We start from the raw sequence: 16,471 nt of genomic DNA, 5'->3' as shown, positions 1-16,471 counted from the left end.
GAAGGGAGAGGGTTGACAGGTTGTGGGGTTGTTAACCAATGTCATAAAACAATATGTGTACTACTGTTTCATGAGAAACTATTTGTTCTGTAAGCTTTCACCCAAAGTACAATAAAAAAACAAAAACAAAAGAATTCTTTATATTCTGCATATTATAAAGCATACATATTTTGAATGCTGGGAAGAAAATGTGTAAATAACATTTTATTTTAATCTGTCAACAGATTTTTCAAAAGCACAGTAACAAAAAATGTTACAAAGATAGCATATTTAGAACAGTTTTGAAAAAATTAAGGCTAGTATGTTTATTTTTATAATATGATATACATTAAAAATGTGTTCCCAATTACTACTTAGTAAAATGACAAGTTTTTTCACTTTAATGTCAAAGAGGTATAATTGAACAACACAAAATATACAAGTTATATCTTTCAAAAGTCAGTTTCAGCAAAACATCTAGGTTTCTAAAATCAAACCAAAGATATCAGGATTTCTACTATTTATTTTTTCCAAATGCAACAGGCATGAAATGAGTAGGATGAACAGTTTTTCACTATGGGTATGACATGAGCAATGGGTCAAAAGTAATCAGGAATCATGCTCAATTTACTAATAGATGCAGCTAACAATAACACCACAGTCAGAGATTACAAGGGCAAGGAACACCTTGTCATAAATTTACTCAGGTCCACAGCCTGAAATGTTGGCCTAAGGCAGTAAAGTACCTGAAACCTGCAAAGGAGGCTATTTCTGTTAGAATAATCCCAATTCTGAAATTCTAGAATTGCCTAAAGATGTTACACTCTAATTGCCCAGCACTCAGTGAATGCTGAACACCTTTATTGTGAAAGTTGTCACACAAAATACACCATTAGTACTTGCTTCTCCCCACTCCCTAACTTTGTTGAGGGTATTTCCATGAAAAAAGTTCTCCTTTATGGCGTCTTTGTGCTATTTAAAAGGCATAAATTGCCCCTACCTCACAATGTTTCCTTTTAGGAAAAAAAAATTTTAAATAGACAATTTTTATTAGATTACAAAAACTCAATTTTTCTGGAAGGCTAACAGCATGAAATGAAAGAGCATCACTTCTACTGTGAGGTTGCTTTTTCCAAGCCCATTCACTGTCCCAAAGGTATTTTCTAGCTTCAAAGCCTTGCTCATTAACATCTCCTGCTTGAAGGGCTGTTTTTATCCACAACAGAGGTTGTAAATACACATGCTTAAAGGAACTGAAACAAATGTAGACTAGTGAGGTAGTCTGCGTGTAGTGACTGGAGACAGGGCAAGAATGGTCAAAAGGGGCAGTACCAGCCAATTGCTATCACGAGGGAAGACAGGTCCAGCATTATCCCATCTTCCAACTTTTCAAAAGAAACTAGAATTACAGACTCTAATGAGAAAGTTCCTGACTTTAAAATACGGGTAACTAATTCAAATTATTTTATACTACCAGTTGTTTCCAAATCAGTTCTGACTCATAGCAATCCTATGTGTTTCAGCGTAGAACTGCAATCATAGGGTTTTCAATGGCTATGATCTTTTGGAAGTAGATATCAGGCCTTTTTTCTGAGGTACCGCTGGGTGGACACGAACTGCTAACCTTTCGGTTAAGAGCCAAGCGCTTAACCATTTGTGTCACCCAAAGACTTTCTTCAAATTATTTTAAAGTGCTAAATGAGTCAAATAAGGCATTGGGTCACAAAATGGGACTATATTTGGTCCAAGATGTTTTATTTATCGGGGTGATAGTTGTAAAACAATTTATGACTTGGTTCTAAAGTACAAGGTCCCCATATTCTGAGTGTAATGCTTGTGCATGTATGCATGTTGGAGAAGGGAGCAGCACTGAAATGCTTTGAATGGATTAAAGGTGAAGCAGTTTCAAAATAGACATGAATGGCAGCATGAAGTAGAAGGGCCTGACTTAGCAGAGACCCCTGCATGTGTTAAGTTCTGACAGATCTATTTCAAAATCCTCAGTCACTTTTTCTTTTGTTTATTTTTGTTAAGTATATAGGTAACAGAACAACTGCCATTTTATAGTCTTCACATGTACAATTCAGTGACATTAATTACATTTATCATGTTCAACCATTACCATGAACAATTCCCAAACTCTTCCATCACCCTTAAAGGAAGCTCAGTATTCTCTAAGCATTGTGCCTTCCTTTCCCCCCTCCCTCCCACCTACCTCAATAGCCACTAACAAACTTTGGTCTCTATCTATCTGCCTATTCTAGAAAGTTCATATAATTGGGATCATACAGTATCTGTCCTTCTGTGACTGACTCACAGCATAATGTTTTCTAGGTTTGTCTATGTTGTAGCCATGTATCAGGACATCATCTCTCTTTATGGCTGAGTAATATTGCATTGCATATACGTACTACATTTGTTTATCCATTCATCTGTTGATGGACATTTAAGCTGTTTCCACCTTCTGGCTATTGTGGATAACACTGCAATGAACACTGGTGTACAAGTATCTGTTTGCGTTCCTGCTTTTAACTCTTTTGCTTATATACCTAGGAGTGAAATTGCTGGATCGTGCTTAGCGTTTTGAGTAACTGCCAAAATGCTTTTTACAGTGGCTATACCATTTTACATTCCCACCAGAAATGGATGAGGGTTCCAATTTCTCCACATGCTCGCCAACACCCGTTGTCTTTCAGTTTTTTTTTTGTTTTGTTTTTAATCATAGCCATTCTGGTGGGTGTGAAGTGATATCTCATTGTGGTTTTGTCCCTAGTCATTTTTGAAGACTATGTCAGCAAGTAGAAATTTTAAATATCATATAAAAATACAAACACTATGAACTTCAAAAACAAGAAAGCAAAAAGCCATAAACTATGTCCATGGGCCCAGAGCATCTGTTCATAGATCAAACCTCTCTTTCTAAAAAAAATCATTAGGTTATTATTTGTCTGAAGCTCATCTGGGTGAGATTTATATATAATTACTCCAACCAATGAACTACATTGTCAATTTATAAATGCTGACCCTTACAAGGGAGCTAAGTGGTTACCACTGATAAAAATTACATGGTTTTTCTGGGAATTTACTCACTTGATCTTTTTAATGTTAAAATCTCTGACATGTATATTAAGTTAAAACTGTGTTAGGTATTTTAAATTTAATAGAGTGAATAAAACAATTTAGAGAATGTGTGCATTTAGTGGATCAGATCATTTATAAATTTTTGAGAATTTATTTAATCAAAATTTTTAAAGTTTTAAGAAGTATAAAAATAACTGAAGTGTAAGTAAGAACTCTAGGAAACCATTAAAGAAATGCTAATGACACATTAGAGGGAAATGACCGGAGATTTAAATGAAACTCTCTGATGGCAAAGAAAGATTTTTTTTCACCGAAGAATCTGGAAATGAAAAAGAGAGTGAATGCTACAGAACTAATCAAACATAAATACCAAATACAAATAATCAACAAGCAGTCATCAGTGTGGAATTCTACATCATGGAACGGTGCTACAATTGTAAACAATGCAAGACAGAGGGATAAGAGTTAAGCACTGAATGCTGTCCCAATGGCAAAGCTTCACTACAGCCACTGTCTGGAAGCTGCTCACCGGGGAAACATGCAAAGGGAAAGTTTACAAAGAAAACACATGCGAGCACAACCCAACAAAGACTTCTAAATATCTGAGGGTTGATACTAAATCACCATCTCTATTTTAATTCCAGACAACTCTAATTTGTTCTCTTAAGAGATGGATCATTAGATTTGTTAAGTGTTGTATTTGAACAGAATGACAGTGTTGTATTACAGGGAAAGCACAGAAGAATAAAATGTATTACATAATAACATATGAATAAATATTAAGATTTGCTAGTCCAGCACATGATATGCCAGGCACAACTAGTCACACTAAAACATAAAATGCTAAAAACTCACTCACTGTCTTCTGTGGGAAGGACCTGCAGGGAGTAAATCCACTCTATTATATCATCTTTGTTCACCCCATCTAAGGAATCCAACATATCCAGCCCGGAGAGTGCAAAAAATGCAATTGTCAACCTAAAAGAAAAAAAGTAAAATTCCATCTTTAACCATAAAGCCACTTAACTCTTTCTGGTCCAGAAAAATAATTAACTCATTCTAATTTTACAACAGTTCTAAAAATACTCCATGCAAAAGCCACTACACACAATTTATTCTTTTAATTTAATAATATGAGTCAAACCTTTGTTTCAATTTTTTTAAAAAGGGACATTTAGAGATTAAGAAGGGAAAGAAACCAACACCACTCAACTGAGGCATACATGAATTCACTGAAGCCAGAATATCAGCAACTTGAAGGCTAAAAGTGGATTTAAATATAAGAACTCCCCGTACCTGTTCAATACAAATACAGACAAAAGGCTGGAAAACATACAAAAATCTCAATTTTTACTCACTTGCCAAGAAATTATTCTTAACTGCTGGTGTTTAATTCTTGCGGAAAGTCAGGACAAAATTACCTTTCCTCAAATTTGTTTATGAATAGTGTGATTCCTTGGAAGAATTTTAAATTAAACTTTGAGAAATAGGGAACGCTTTTAAAAATAGATACAAAGGCATTTAAACTCCATTTTCCCAGAGAACAATTTTTCAATAGAATAAAAACTGTAAGGCAATACCCTCCTCCTCCAAGACTGTACACTGAGTCAGAGATCTAAACCTTGTGTTGTTGTATGAAAAGTAGTATATTAACGGTTGCTTTTCACATAAGAGTTTGAAATGTATACTTCCTTTCATGTTGAGATGCAACCTATAATGTTCCTTGCTAGAGCACTGTTACCTCATTTCCATATTCTAATTACTCCTATAACTAATCCTAATAAACTAATAATACAAATTATCTGGTCTAAAATCTTGTAATAGAGCAGCTGCAAGAACTCTGTAGCCTTTTCAACTGAGAATTAAGCCTTTATATCCTAAGGCAGCCCTTGTATTAATAAATTAATTTCTCTCCTGTGCATCCACAATGGCAGTATGTACCAACTTTAAGAGAAACGAGAAAACAGCCACTTAGTTTTTTACAGGGCTTAATTCTCTCTCTGATCCCTGGTTGAAAAGGCTGTGATCCATTAGACAACAGGAGGAGAAATCAGAGAGTAATTTAATTCCAACCAAAGCTTAAGGACAAAAACAAAAAATAATGAGATAATGGTATGCCTAAGAACAATATATACTTGGGAAACTTAACACTACTGAGAAACTATTAATGGTGCACTGGGCACTGAGCTAGGAAATTTCTCATATATAATTTCAATTTAATTCTAACCATCCACTGAGATGCACCTAGTAAGGGAGAAGATTATCTGGATAACATCAGAATTAAATTAAGGTTGGCAGAACCGTTTATGTGGGAAGCAGTGTTACACAATAGTTCAGAACTCAGACTCTGCAGTCAAATGAAGATAGTTTCAAATCCAAGGTTTGACAATTTCCAGCCACGAGGCTCTTTCCAAGTTTGTTTCTTTACCTGTAAATCACGACTATACCTCACAGTCACTGTGTTTACTTGGCCCACAAGCACTCAGTAAATGGAAGGTATTAAGCAGCCCTTGTGGTGCAGTGGCTAAAGCACTCAGCTGCTAACCAAAAGGTAAGCAGTTCAAACCCACCAGGCACTCAGGAGGAGAAAGATGTGGCAGTTTGCTTCCATAAAGATTACAGCCTTGGAAACCCTATGGGGAGTTCTACCCTGTCCCACAGGTTCACTATGAGTCAGAACAGACTTGATGACAATGGGTTTGGTTGACTGTTATTATTGAAGGTTTCCTTGATTTGGAGGGACAGGAGTAACAATGACCTTAGGATCTAACCGTACTCTATCAAGCCTTTTGTTGAGGTTGTTGGTTGGCAACCTTTTTTTGCTCCCAGGGAAACCGTCTTCTCCAAAACAAAATGATACTTTAGACATGGTGAAAATCTACACACAACAGCAGACAATTTTGAAAATCATTGCTCTTGGTGGTAATTACGTCTCATGAGATAAGATCTGCACTCAAATACTTATTGCATTAGCTAACAAATAAAGAACTGCAATACTACATCTAACACACTCTCCTGGAGAGCTCTAACAGGGTTTTCAGTTTTAATGTAATCCACAAAGTGAAAATTATCTTTATAGTCAGATAAAATTAAACATCTAATAATTTAGTTTATTAATGCATTATTATACAAAAAAGCAAAAAAGAAGATATTGTTATGGATTGAATTGTGTCCTCCAAAAATATGTGTAGCAATTTGGCTGGGCCATGATTCCCAGTATTGTGGGATTGTCCACCATTTTTCATCCGATGTGATTTTCCTATGTGTTGTAAACCTATCACTATGATGTTAATGAGATGGATTAGTGGCAGTTATATTGATGAGATCTACAAGATTAGATTGGTGTCTTAATCCAATCTCTTTTGAGATATAAAAGAAAGTGAGCAAAGAGACGGGAGACCTCTTATCCCAAGAAAGCAGCACCGGGAGCAGAGCGTGTCCTTTGGACTCAGGGTTTCTGCTCGGATGAACTCCCAGACCAGGGGGAAGATCAATGACAACATTCCCCCAGAGCCGTGAGACAAAGCCTTCCCCGGAGCTGGCACCCTGAATTTGGACTTCTAACCTACCAGATGGTGAGAGAATAAACTTCTGTTTGTTAAAGCCATCCACTTGTGGTATTTCTGTTATAGCAGCACTAGATGACTAAGATAGAGATAAAAGTGGAGAACAACATGAAGGACTTGAGGTTGGATAAAACAGGATCTTCCTGTCAGTAAAAATGACATAATAGGCAAGCATATCCAAACTGCTACAATAAGTTGGTATTCTTTTCTATGATAAGAACTTTAGAAATTATCTAGTCTGGTCTTTAATTTTCTAGCTGAAGACAATGAAATCCAAAGAATTCAAGAAATTTACTCAAGACTTCAAACGAATTAAAACTACTCCTGAATTCTGAGTGGAACTGTGGTGCTCTTCGCCATAGCGATGCTTCTCAAACCTGACTACACATTACAATCAGCTTAAAAACAAACAGATGACAACTACATCGCCACCAACAAAACCTATGGAGGCCCAGGCCCTATTCCAGAACAATTAATTCAGAATCTCTGGGTGAGAGGAGGGGTCTGGGAACCTACCCCCCCCCTTTTTTTTTTGTTTTGTTTTGTTTTGTTTAAAGCTCCTCAGGTGATTCTAATAGGCAGGTAGGTTTTAGAAACATTGCTCTAAAGGAGTGGTTCTCAACTGTGTATTTTGCCCTCCAGGCGATATTCTGCAATGTCCAGAAACTTTTCTTTTTTGGTCGTTTTATTTATTTCAGAATTTTTATTAGATTACTGAAGTATTAATAACCTGAATGTATGATACATATAATTTTTTATTATTTTTTGCTGAGATCTTTTTGTATTTTTTTATTATTGTACATTAGAAGGTTTGCAGAACTAGCTTCTCATTAAACAATTAGTACACCTACTGTTTTATGACTTTCATTACCAAGCCCATTACACATAAACACTCTCCCCTTCTCAACCTTGAGTTTCCTATTACCAGCTTTCCTGTCCCCTCCTGCCTTCTAGTCCTTGTCCCTGGGCTGGTGTGCCTCTTTACTCTCGTTTTGTTTTATGGGCCTGTCTAATCTTTGGCTGAAGGGTGAACCTCAGAAGTGACCTCGTTACTGAGCTAAAAGCGTGTCTGGAGGCCACAGTCTCGGGGTTTCTCCAGTCTCTGTCACGCCAGTAAGTCTGGTCTTTTATTGTGAGTTAGAATTTTGTTCTATACTTTTCTCCAGCTCTGTCTGGGATCCTCTATTGTGATCCCTGTCAGAGTAGTTGGTGATGGTAGCAGGGTACCATCTAGTTGTGCTGGACTTAGTCTGGTGGAGGCTGTGGCAGTTGTGGTCCATTAGTCCTTTTGACTAATCTTTCCCTTGTGTCTGATTTTCTTCATTCTCCCTTGCTCTAGGATGGGGTGAGACCAGTGGAGTATCTTAGACAGCAGCTCACAAGCTTTTAAGATCTGGAAACAATTTCTGGTTGTCACAAATGGAGGAAGGGTGCTACTGGTTATCTAGTGGGTCAGAAGCCAGGGATGCTGCTAAACATTCTACAATACACAAGACGATGCACACAGCGGCCTAACTACAGAAAATAGCACCTAGGGCAATTAGTGTTAAATTGCAGAATGATCTCTCACAGCTGGTGATGGAAACAGTCATGGCCAATAGAAACTAATTGGCGCCCTGCCTCAAGTGGTGCCCAGGGCACACATGCCTGCTTGCACCCCAGTTAGGCCTCTGGCCCTACACAAAATATCAATAGTGCTGAGGTTGAAAAATCCTGCTCTAAAGTCATACTGCTATCTGTATATAAAGGTTATCTAAATGATTTTTCACTTTACTTGCTTCTGTATATGAATGCATTTCACTTAAAAGTATCAAATACCAGAAATCAATCATCTGGTGGTAACTATTTGATGATAATTTTAAGTATCTTGCATACCTAATTATTAATGGCTCCTGAAAGTCCAGCAATTTTCAACTCAGCAGTTGAGATTGTTAGGTTTATAAGATTAACACACTGAAAGTGAATAGCTTATGTTTATCAGAAGTGTCCAGCAATGGCTAGCAGAGAGAACCAAGAAATCACTTAGGGGCAAATGTCTGGCCTCCAAGAAAGACTAAAAATTCCTTATCTGGTCATATCAGAGTTCTCAAAAGCAAAAACCAAACCCATTGCCGTCGAGTCAGTTCCAGCTCACAGCAACCCTACAGGACAGAGAAGAACTGCCCCATTAGGTTTCCACAGAGCAGCTGGTGGATTCAATCTGCCCACCTTTTGGTTAGCAGCTGAGCTCTTAGCCACCGAGCCACCAAGGCTCTGCTCAGAGTTCTCAAGTAGCCCTGTAACCAAGTCAAAAGGAATTTTGGGCTGTGGGTCTCTGAGAGAAATAATGTAAGATTTTATGGTGCCCAAGGAGCCCTGGTGTCGCAGTGGTTAAATGACTGCTGCTAACTGAAAGGTCAGCAGTTTGAACCTACCAGCTACTCCAAGGGAGAAAGATGTGGCATTCTGTTTCTGCAAAGATTACAACGTTGGAAACCCTATGGGGTAGTTCTACTCTGTCCTATAGGGTCACTATGAGTTGGAATAGACTCCACAGTAATAGGTATGGTGCCAGATGACTGCTACTTGGCTTATAAACTGCTGCGCTGCCAGCCCTGGTGCAAGCGTATATAGGGATAATTATAAACCCAGGCCAGTAAAATTATTTTTATTTTACAACTTCCTTTGGAGAACATCTTCTTTTCCCTAGAATTCACTCTGAGTGTGTAGCCTGAAAAGTCAAAGGGAGTATGTTTTCCTGCCCCTTCTCCTACTCCCCAAAGGTGGTATTGTACAAAGCCTTTGTACGTATAAAAAGTTTATCTTACATGGATGAAAACATAACATGTCCCCCCCAAATCAAGTTATTTTACTAGCAGATCAATCTGCAGATGGGAGGTACTAAATAATGTCTCCAAATACTTCAAGTTTTCCAGGCTTAAGCAGTAGAACAAAAGAAACAAAGATTAAATAAGAACAAAAGAAAAAAAGAAACAGCCCAAGAAGGGGAGAAAAAGATTTAACCTTATTGACAGATTTTCCTATGCCACTGAATGAGTAAATGCTGTTAGGCTACAGCAATGAGTGACAATTTGGGGGTAAAACTGGCAACAGTGCTTTATGATTAGATACCCAACCTTTGGATCACATGCTCTGTCCCTTTCTAATACAATTCCTTTACAAATGGCAACTACAAGTGTCTTTAACCATGGATTCCATTCCTGCCTAGTTCTCATAGACTAAACTTTAAAGAGTTCTAAAACTGTATCAAGTAGCTACATTAAGAAATAAGAACACAGATGCTCAATAAAATTGATGACAGTAGTAAAAGAAAAGAGTCTTAGGCTTAAAGGATACATCAGAATTGATCATGAAGTTAAAATACTAAGTTAAAATATAAAAACGGCATGGGGACAGTGTCTGACCTCCTCCAACCCCACAAGGGGGAAGGAAAACCAAGATCAACAGAACACGGCTGACTCTCATGAGATGGAGGTCAGACAAGCCTCCTCTCTCCACCATCTTTACCAATTCTGACACCAACAATCCCTTGCACAGCACTCTGCTTCTCTGCTGGGTTCGATAATTCATAGCAATGGCCACAAAGAACTCACAGACCATACTCATGATTATGGGGTTTATTAGGGAAGTTTAACAGTTACAATTCAGGCTCAGGAACACTCAGAATATAGTTCTTCCATCAGGACAGCCTCTTCCCAACTGTGCTTGCAGACATGCCTCTCCCTGGCCCTAGGCCTCTCCCCAGAGGCACTCAGCTTTCTCTCTCCATGGGCTGGAAGGCCCAACACGCCATCTCCTGCTGTTGGGTCTCTCCTGCCACTGCTTCTCACCATTTTCAGGGTTGCAGCTTGCTCTCTGTCTCTCGGTCTCCTGTTCCGAGGAGCTTCTCAGCACATGGATTCTGGGTCTAAACCAGAACAGGCTCCTGGCTGTTCTTCCTTGGTGGTGTTAGGATCCTCCTCTTTGCTCTGGAATTGGCTCTCTTTTAAGGCAAAACTGACCAATCCCTTTGGTAAACCACAATTATCCTATCACACAGTCCTGCCCAATCACCTGGGTGGGAGTTACAAGACCATGGGTAAAAAGGCCACACACGAAAGTAATTAATCGCACGCACTGCACTAGCACACAGAAGTCCCAATAAATATTATGCAACGAATGATTAAAAGACTGCGTGAATTCTAGAACTTTAAACCTTATTCTTCATCTGTTATATATGGCTGACTCATCTAGTAAATATTTTTAGGTAAGTGTGATGTGACAATAGCTGCACATCTTTGAAACTATTTTACATACAAAATAGTTTTTCTACTATCACCATCATAATTATTCAATAACATTTACTGAACATCTAATACAGGTTAGGTGTCATTTAACAAAAATGAATAAAACAAATCTTCTAACCTTAGGTAGGTTAAATTATATGGGAAATAAGTAAGTATCTATGTGACATGTGCTATTATAGAAACCATCTTCTTCCTTTGTAAACCTTCTGTCTCTTGTTCTCTAGACCAGTTCCAATCTGAGAATCCTGGGATTCCTCCTTCCTCCATCTCCTCCTTTCTATTCCTACTTCCACTACCCCAGCACCTTTCCTGGACTACAGTCATCAGCTTCCTTATTGGTCTCCCTGGTTCTGGTTTTTTCCCATTCACTACAACAGTCAATCTCAAATACAATAATCACTCAGAAATGCTTATCTGACCATAAGGAGCCACTGTTTGGCGACTTCCCATCATATGGAATTCAAGCTCCTTGACATGACACCAGAGATGGATTACCAAAAAAGGTAAGTGCTTGGGCATCAACAAAACAGGACACCAGTTGTCCAAAGCAAAAATCCACAGATGTCAAGTAGACAGGATACAAGGAAATGTGAGCACTGCAGTGGAAGGGAGGGGCAGGGCACTAAATGCAAATGATAACAACTACAGTGCATGAGAATGTGCCAGCTGGAAATAAAGTTCATGCACAGTCACCAAAGTGCCCACGTGCAAGGTTGTTTAAGCTACGAGGCCCCTACCACTTCAACACCTACGTTGACATCTGTCTCCGCCAGTCTCCTCCTGTGTAACTGAAACTCCTTCTCTTGGTGGGTCTCTTGGGAGTATACTATTTTTTTCTAATAAACAAGAGGTTTGGGGTGTGTGTGTGTGTGTCAAGTCTAACTGTTGCTATTCACCCAATATGCAACTGGATCCAACATGAGCGGTTACTGGGCAAGGACAGATTATATTAATAGATAACAGGTCTCTGATCCATTTTGACAAAACCATCTTATATATATATATATCCATGCCTGCTGATCCAGCAGCTCCAGCCAGCAGGGCCAGCAACCCTCTTTGCCATGACACAAACACAAGGGTATGCTCTTGCGCACGTCCTGGTAAACAACTAATGGGAATGCCAGTCCCAGATGATGCACAAAACTGAGGGAACTCAAATAAGTCGATCATTGCAATGAATTCAATCAAGTTACTTTTACAACTATGTAGCATTTACATACAGAGTTATGTCCTAAGTTTTGTAAACAATATTTATAACTTTAAAATATGTTTGGCATACACATGGACACAATCTAGCATACATTTAATACTAACATGAGTAATAATATAATACTAACATAGCAAATGTCAAAATATACTAGCAATATTAATATTTATCTAACATGAAAAGTTTTAATTTACTTATCAAGTGAGTTTTATTGTCTGTTGTATGGGACACAGTGCTTGATATTACTCTATATATGCTAATAATCTATTACTTTATATATGCTAATAAATGAGGTATCAGGCACATTAAGAGGATGCAAAATTCAATGTTTAGTTACTGTGCAAAATATGACTGTTTTGCAACGAGTGTGTTTCTAAATTCGTCTTCCAAGAAATCCACAAAGGGCATTTACCAGAACACTGCATTTATATTTTGTCAGAATATTTATGTATCTCATTAGGAAATTGAACAATCCTTCAAGGAAATAAATTAAATGAATATTTAGATAATATTATATAAATATATTTTATTTTCCATTTCCCTTCAGACTGATTTTCTTCTAAGAAGTTGATTGGTATTGTTATGACTCGCAAAACAAGCTTGCTCTTTGAGAACTGGTGCTATCATTACATCAATTATGTATGTATCTCCGGATATGGTAGTTGAACAATTCCACAAAGAACTAGAATGTACATTTTATAAATTTTGTATATGATAATAATTATATTTTCCTTTTCATTTTGGACCTATTGGGTATAACCTCACATTCAGTTATCTCTTGTTAACCACATTAGAATATGCCAGCGGCACTATAATCAAATGACTCGTGACATACCTAGTCCTGTGCGAGGTGAACCAAATTGTGTCTTCAGATTGAGCATACTCTTGTATGTGTATCATGCTCTTTGTGATTGCTCTTGCCCCCATAGGGTATCAGCAGTAATGCAATGAACTGAGAAGACACAGCATCAAAGGATGCAAAGTGAGTGCGCAAGTCTTAAAATACTATCTCAAGATGAAAAACACTCATGGAGATCTGCGAACGGCCCACCAACAAACATAGTACAACAAATAAAACTACTTCCGACTGCCGTGTAAATACTATTTCTTTTGACTATCTCAGACTTGGAGAACAAAATTACATGCTCAAATCCAATTTTTTTACTTAATAATTTTCAAATATAAATGTCTGTGTTAACATCCAAATACGAATGTAAATTTTATTTTATAAATTTTATTTACTTTCAATTATTCAAATTTATTTGCTACAATAGAACCAAATTTAAAAAGTGACATAACTTTATATGCAGGTAAAAATGAAATGGCAACAACTAAGTGGAGCACAAAAATGAAACCTTGCAGAAGATAAAAAGAAAATGATCTGTGAATCCCTAAAGACAATCCCAAAATTAACTACCTTTAAAATGTAATGAATCAGAAGACTTCTGCTGAATGCTTGAGTTTAATGGGTGCAAATTGTTGTACTAATACTGCTAGTGCTGAAATTATAAATAGCAATACGAATATAACAGAATTTTTTCCAAATTCTACATCCATTCATTACTATAGTAAAAAAATTAATGGTGTAGAAAAGTGAAACTATTTTAGAACCTGAAATTGTGGCATCCGCAGATCCCATAAAAAACAGAAATACAGATCCTGCTTTCTGGAATAATTTTTCTTCTAATGATGTAAATTATTGGATCGAAACAGGGCCAAGTGACTGTAAACATCCTACTGAAACACTTGAAAATCCGTGTCGAAAATTTCTGCACGGTAAACAGACAAGGTTCTGTAGCCAGAATATATTTCTAGTAGCCAGAATATATTTCTAGGGTACAAAGCTAATGGCGAAAACTATAAGAGGGAGTGGCTATGGTATTCTCCCTCAGTCGGCTCTGTACGTTGATTTAGTCCCAAATCATTTAATTTGTGATTTGCTACAGATGGATTTACTGATTGGCGCAACTTGAATATGACTGATAAACATGAAAACAGTTCAACTCACAGAGATTACATGTTGTCATATTTAAACCAAAGACATGGTTTTGGCTTATCTCATGAACTGGAAATACAAGTTAATGAAGGATGTCAGTATTAGAAAGCCATTTTGCAATGCATAGTTATCATTATAACAATCGCTGAACGTGGATTATCTTTTCGGGAAGAAATGAAGTGTTTGGGTCCCCATAAAACAGAAATCTTTTGGGTTTACTTGAAATTGCTTTCAGTTTGACCCATTTTTAGCAGGTTACATCTCAACATATGGCAACACAGGAAAGAGCAACCCACTGTATATATCTAAAACAATGTGTGAAGAATTAATATACTTAGGTGATAAAGTTCAGTCAATTATTTTCAGTGAAATAACTGTAGCTGGATATTTCAGTTTGTCTGTAGATTCCACTCCTGATCTCTCTCATACAGATCAGCTAAGTATTGTTTTAAGATACTTGTCTCCAAAAGATGGAAAACTGTCGAGCGATTTATCACATTTACTAGCTTAAAAAGTCATGCCAGTGAAAAAATTGCAAATCAAGTACTTCACTATTTACGTGAAGTTTGCAAAACTGATTTTCTAAGAGCAGAGACCAGTCCTATGACCATGCTGCCAATGTCAGGGCGTTATAAAGGCATGCAACAAAAAATTTTAGAACATAATGAATATGCAATTTTCACACCACATGCTGTGCATTCACTTAATCTTGTCGGATATAGCAGAGTAAATTGTTGTTGGGAAGCAGCTGGTTTTTTTTCCTACTGGTCAGTGACTCTACACATTTTCTGCTGCCTCTACTCACTGACAGGCAGCTCTTAAAACATATTTAGGCAACAATCAGGTATTAAAATGTCTTTCTAATACATATTGGGAAGCGCATGCTGTAGCAATGAGTGTAATCCTGGAATACTACATTCAAATTTAGATGCCTTAGAAAATATTGCTGAAGATCAGACACAAAAAGGAGATACCAAAAGAGAAGCCGAAAACATTACCAACAAAATGCAAACACTCGAGTATGTATTTATGTAGGGTTATATGGAATAATATATTGTAGCATCTTCATCAGATAAGTCAAGCTCTCCAAGATTCAGAAGCACATCTAAAGACATGCACAGATCTCTACCAGTCATTAACAAAGGTATTTACATAATTTAAGAGATTTGGAAAATTTTGAAAACGCAACAAAAGAAATACTGCCAAATACTGATTATCAAACAGTTCACTGTTGTAGAAGCATTAGAAACAAATAGAAGACAAAAGCGCTCCAGAAATACCACTGACTGCCATATATCAATTTCGTGTAACCACATACTATATCATCATTGACACACTTGAATCCTGCATGAAAAGAGGGGCGAAAGTGAATGAAGTTCTTTCAAATAGATTTTCCTTCTTAAACAATGTGGATATACCTGATGAAGAATGCATGAAGGCACCTAAGAAATCAGTGCAGGCTTATCCCTATGACTTAAATACAAATCTTTATGGAAAAGTGTGACAATTTCATTCTTACATGAGAACAAGGTTTACAGATTCAGTAAAGACAAATTTTATTCATGTAGGCATGTATGATTCCATAATAGAAGATAAAATACAATGTGTATTTTCCAATGTTGAAATCGCTTTACATATATTCCTAATTTTAATGATCACAAACTGCACAACACAGCATTCATTTTCGTCCCTAAAGAGACTCAAAAACCCTCAGCATACAACAATGATTCAAGAAAGACTTGATTCATTATCCTTATTATGTATGGAAGTAGGTATTGTTTGGCAGCTTAATTATGATAAAATCATTGAAGAATTTGTAAGATCAAATAGAAATATTTTTAATTGTAACATTAGAGATAAAAGATCTATCTAAAAATAGAGTAATGTGTTGTAATGTTTTCTGATCATTAACTTCTTTTACGACATCTTTTCATTTGTTCATTTATAATTATAGCATTTATTACAAAACAAGCATCAAAACTGAAGTATGAGCTGTTTAAAGCAAAATTGGTAAAAGTCAATTTTCCATTGTGGGAGATCAGAATTTTATATTGATTGTTAAAATAACTAAGTTCACAGATTCATTTTCTTTGCTGCAGAATATGTAGAATATTCTTTTCGTAGAAAATATGGTATATAATAAAAATCCTAGCACCCTACATCCACTAAAAATTTTATAAACCAGTTTATCTCATTCTACTAAAATGGCATATGCCAATTTTGTGTTCAATCACTAACATTATAATCACACTTAAAATGAAGTTACATCATGGATAGCTAAGACATACACACACATACATATATATATTTTTGTTGTTAGGTGCTATCGAGTCAGTTCCAATTCACAGCAACCCTA

At 36.8% G+C, this 16,471-nt stretch overlaps 1 protein-coding gene across 1 annotated transcript in view; it reads right to left on the bottom strand.

Moving 5' to 3' along the window:
- PGGT1B (protein geranylgeranyltransferase type I subunit beta) overlaps window positions 1-16,471 on the bottom strand; it is an 83,325-nt gene that overhangs the window by 61,703 nt on the left and 5,151 nt on the right. Inside the window, exon 2 of the mRNA XM_004376981.3 lies at window positions 3,920-4,038. Coding sequence (XP_004377038.1) covers window positions 3,920-4,038 — 119 coding nt within the window. The remainder of the gene's footprint in view (window positions 1-3,919; window positions 4,039-16,471) is intronic.

The sequence above is a fragment of the Trichechus manatus genome, unplaced genomic scaffold, assembly GCF_000243295.1.
Source record: "Trichechus manatus latirostris isolate Lorelei unplaced genomic scaffold, TriManLat1.0 scaffold00047, whole genome shotgun sequence".
NCBI classification, from domain to species: domain Eukaryota; kingdom Metazoa; phylum Chordata; class Mammalia; order Sirenia; family Trichechidae; genus Trichechus; species Trichechus manatus.
The sequence above is the reverse complement of the archived record's forward strand: the minus strand, read 5'-3'. Positions and strand labels throughout refer to the sequence as shown.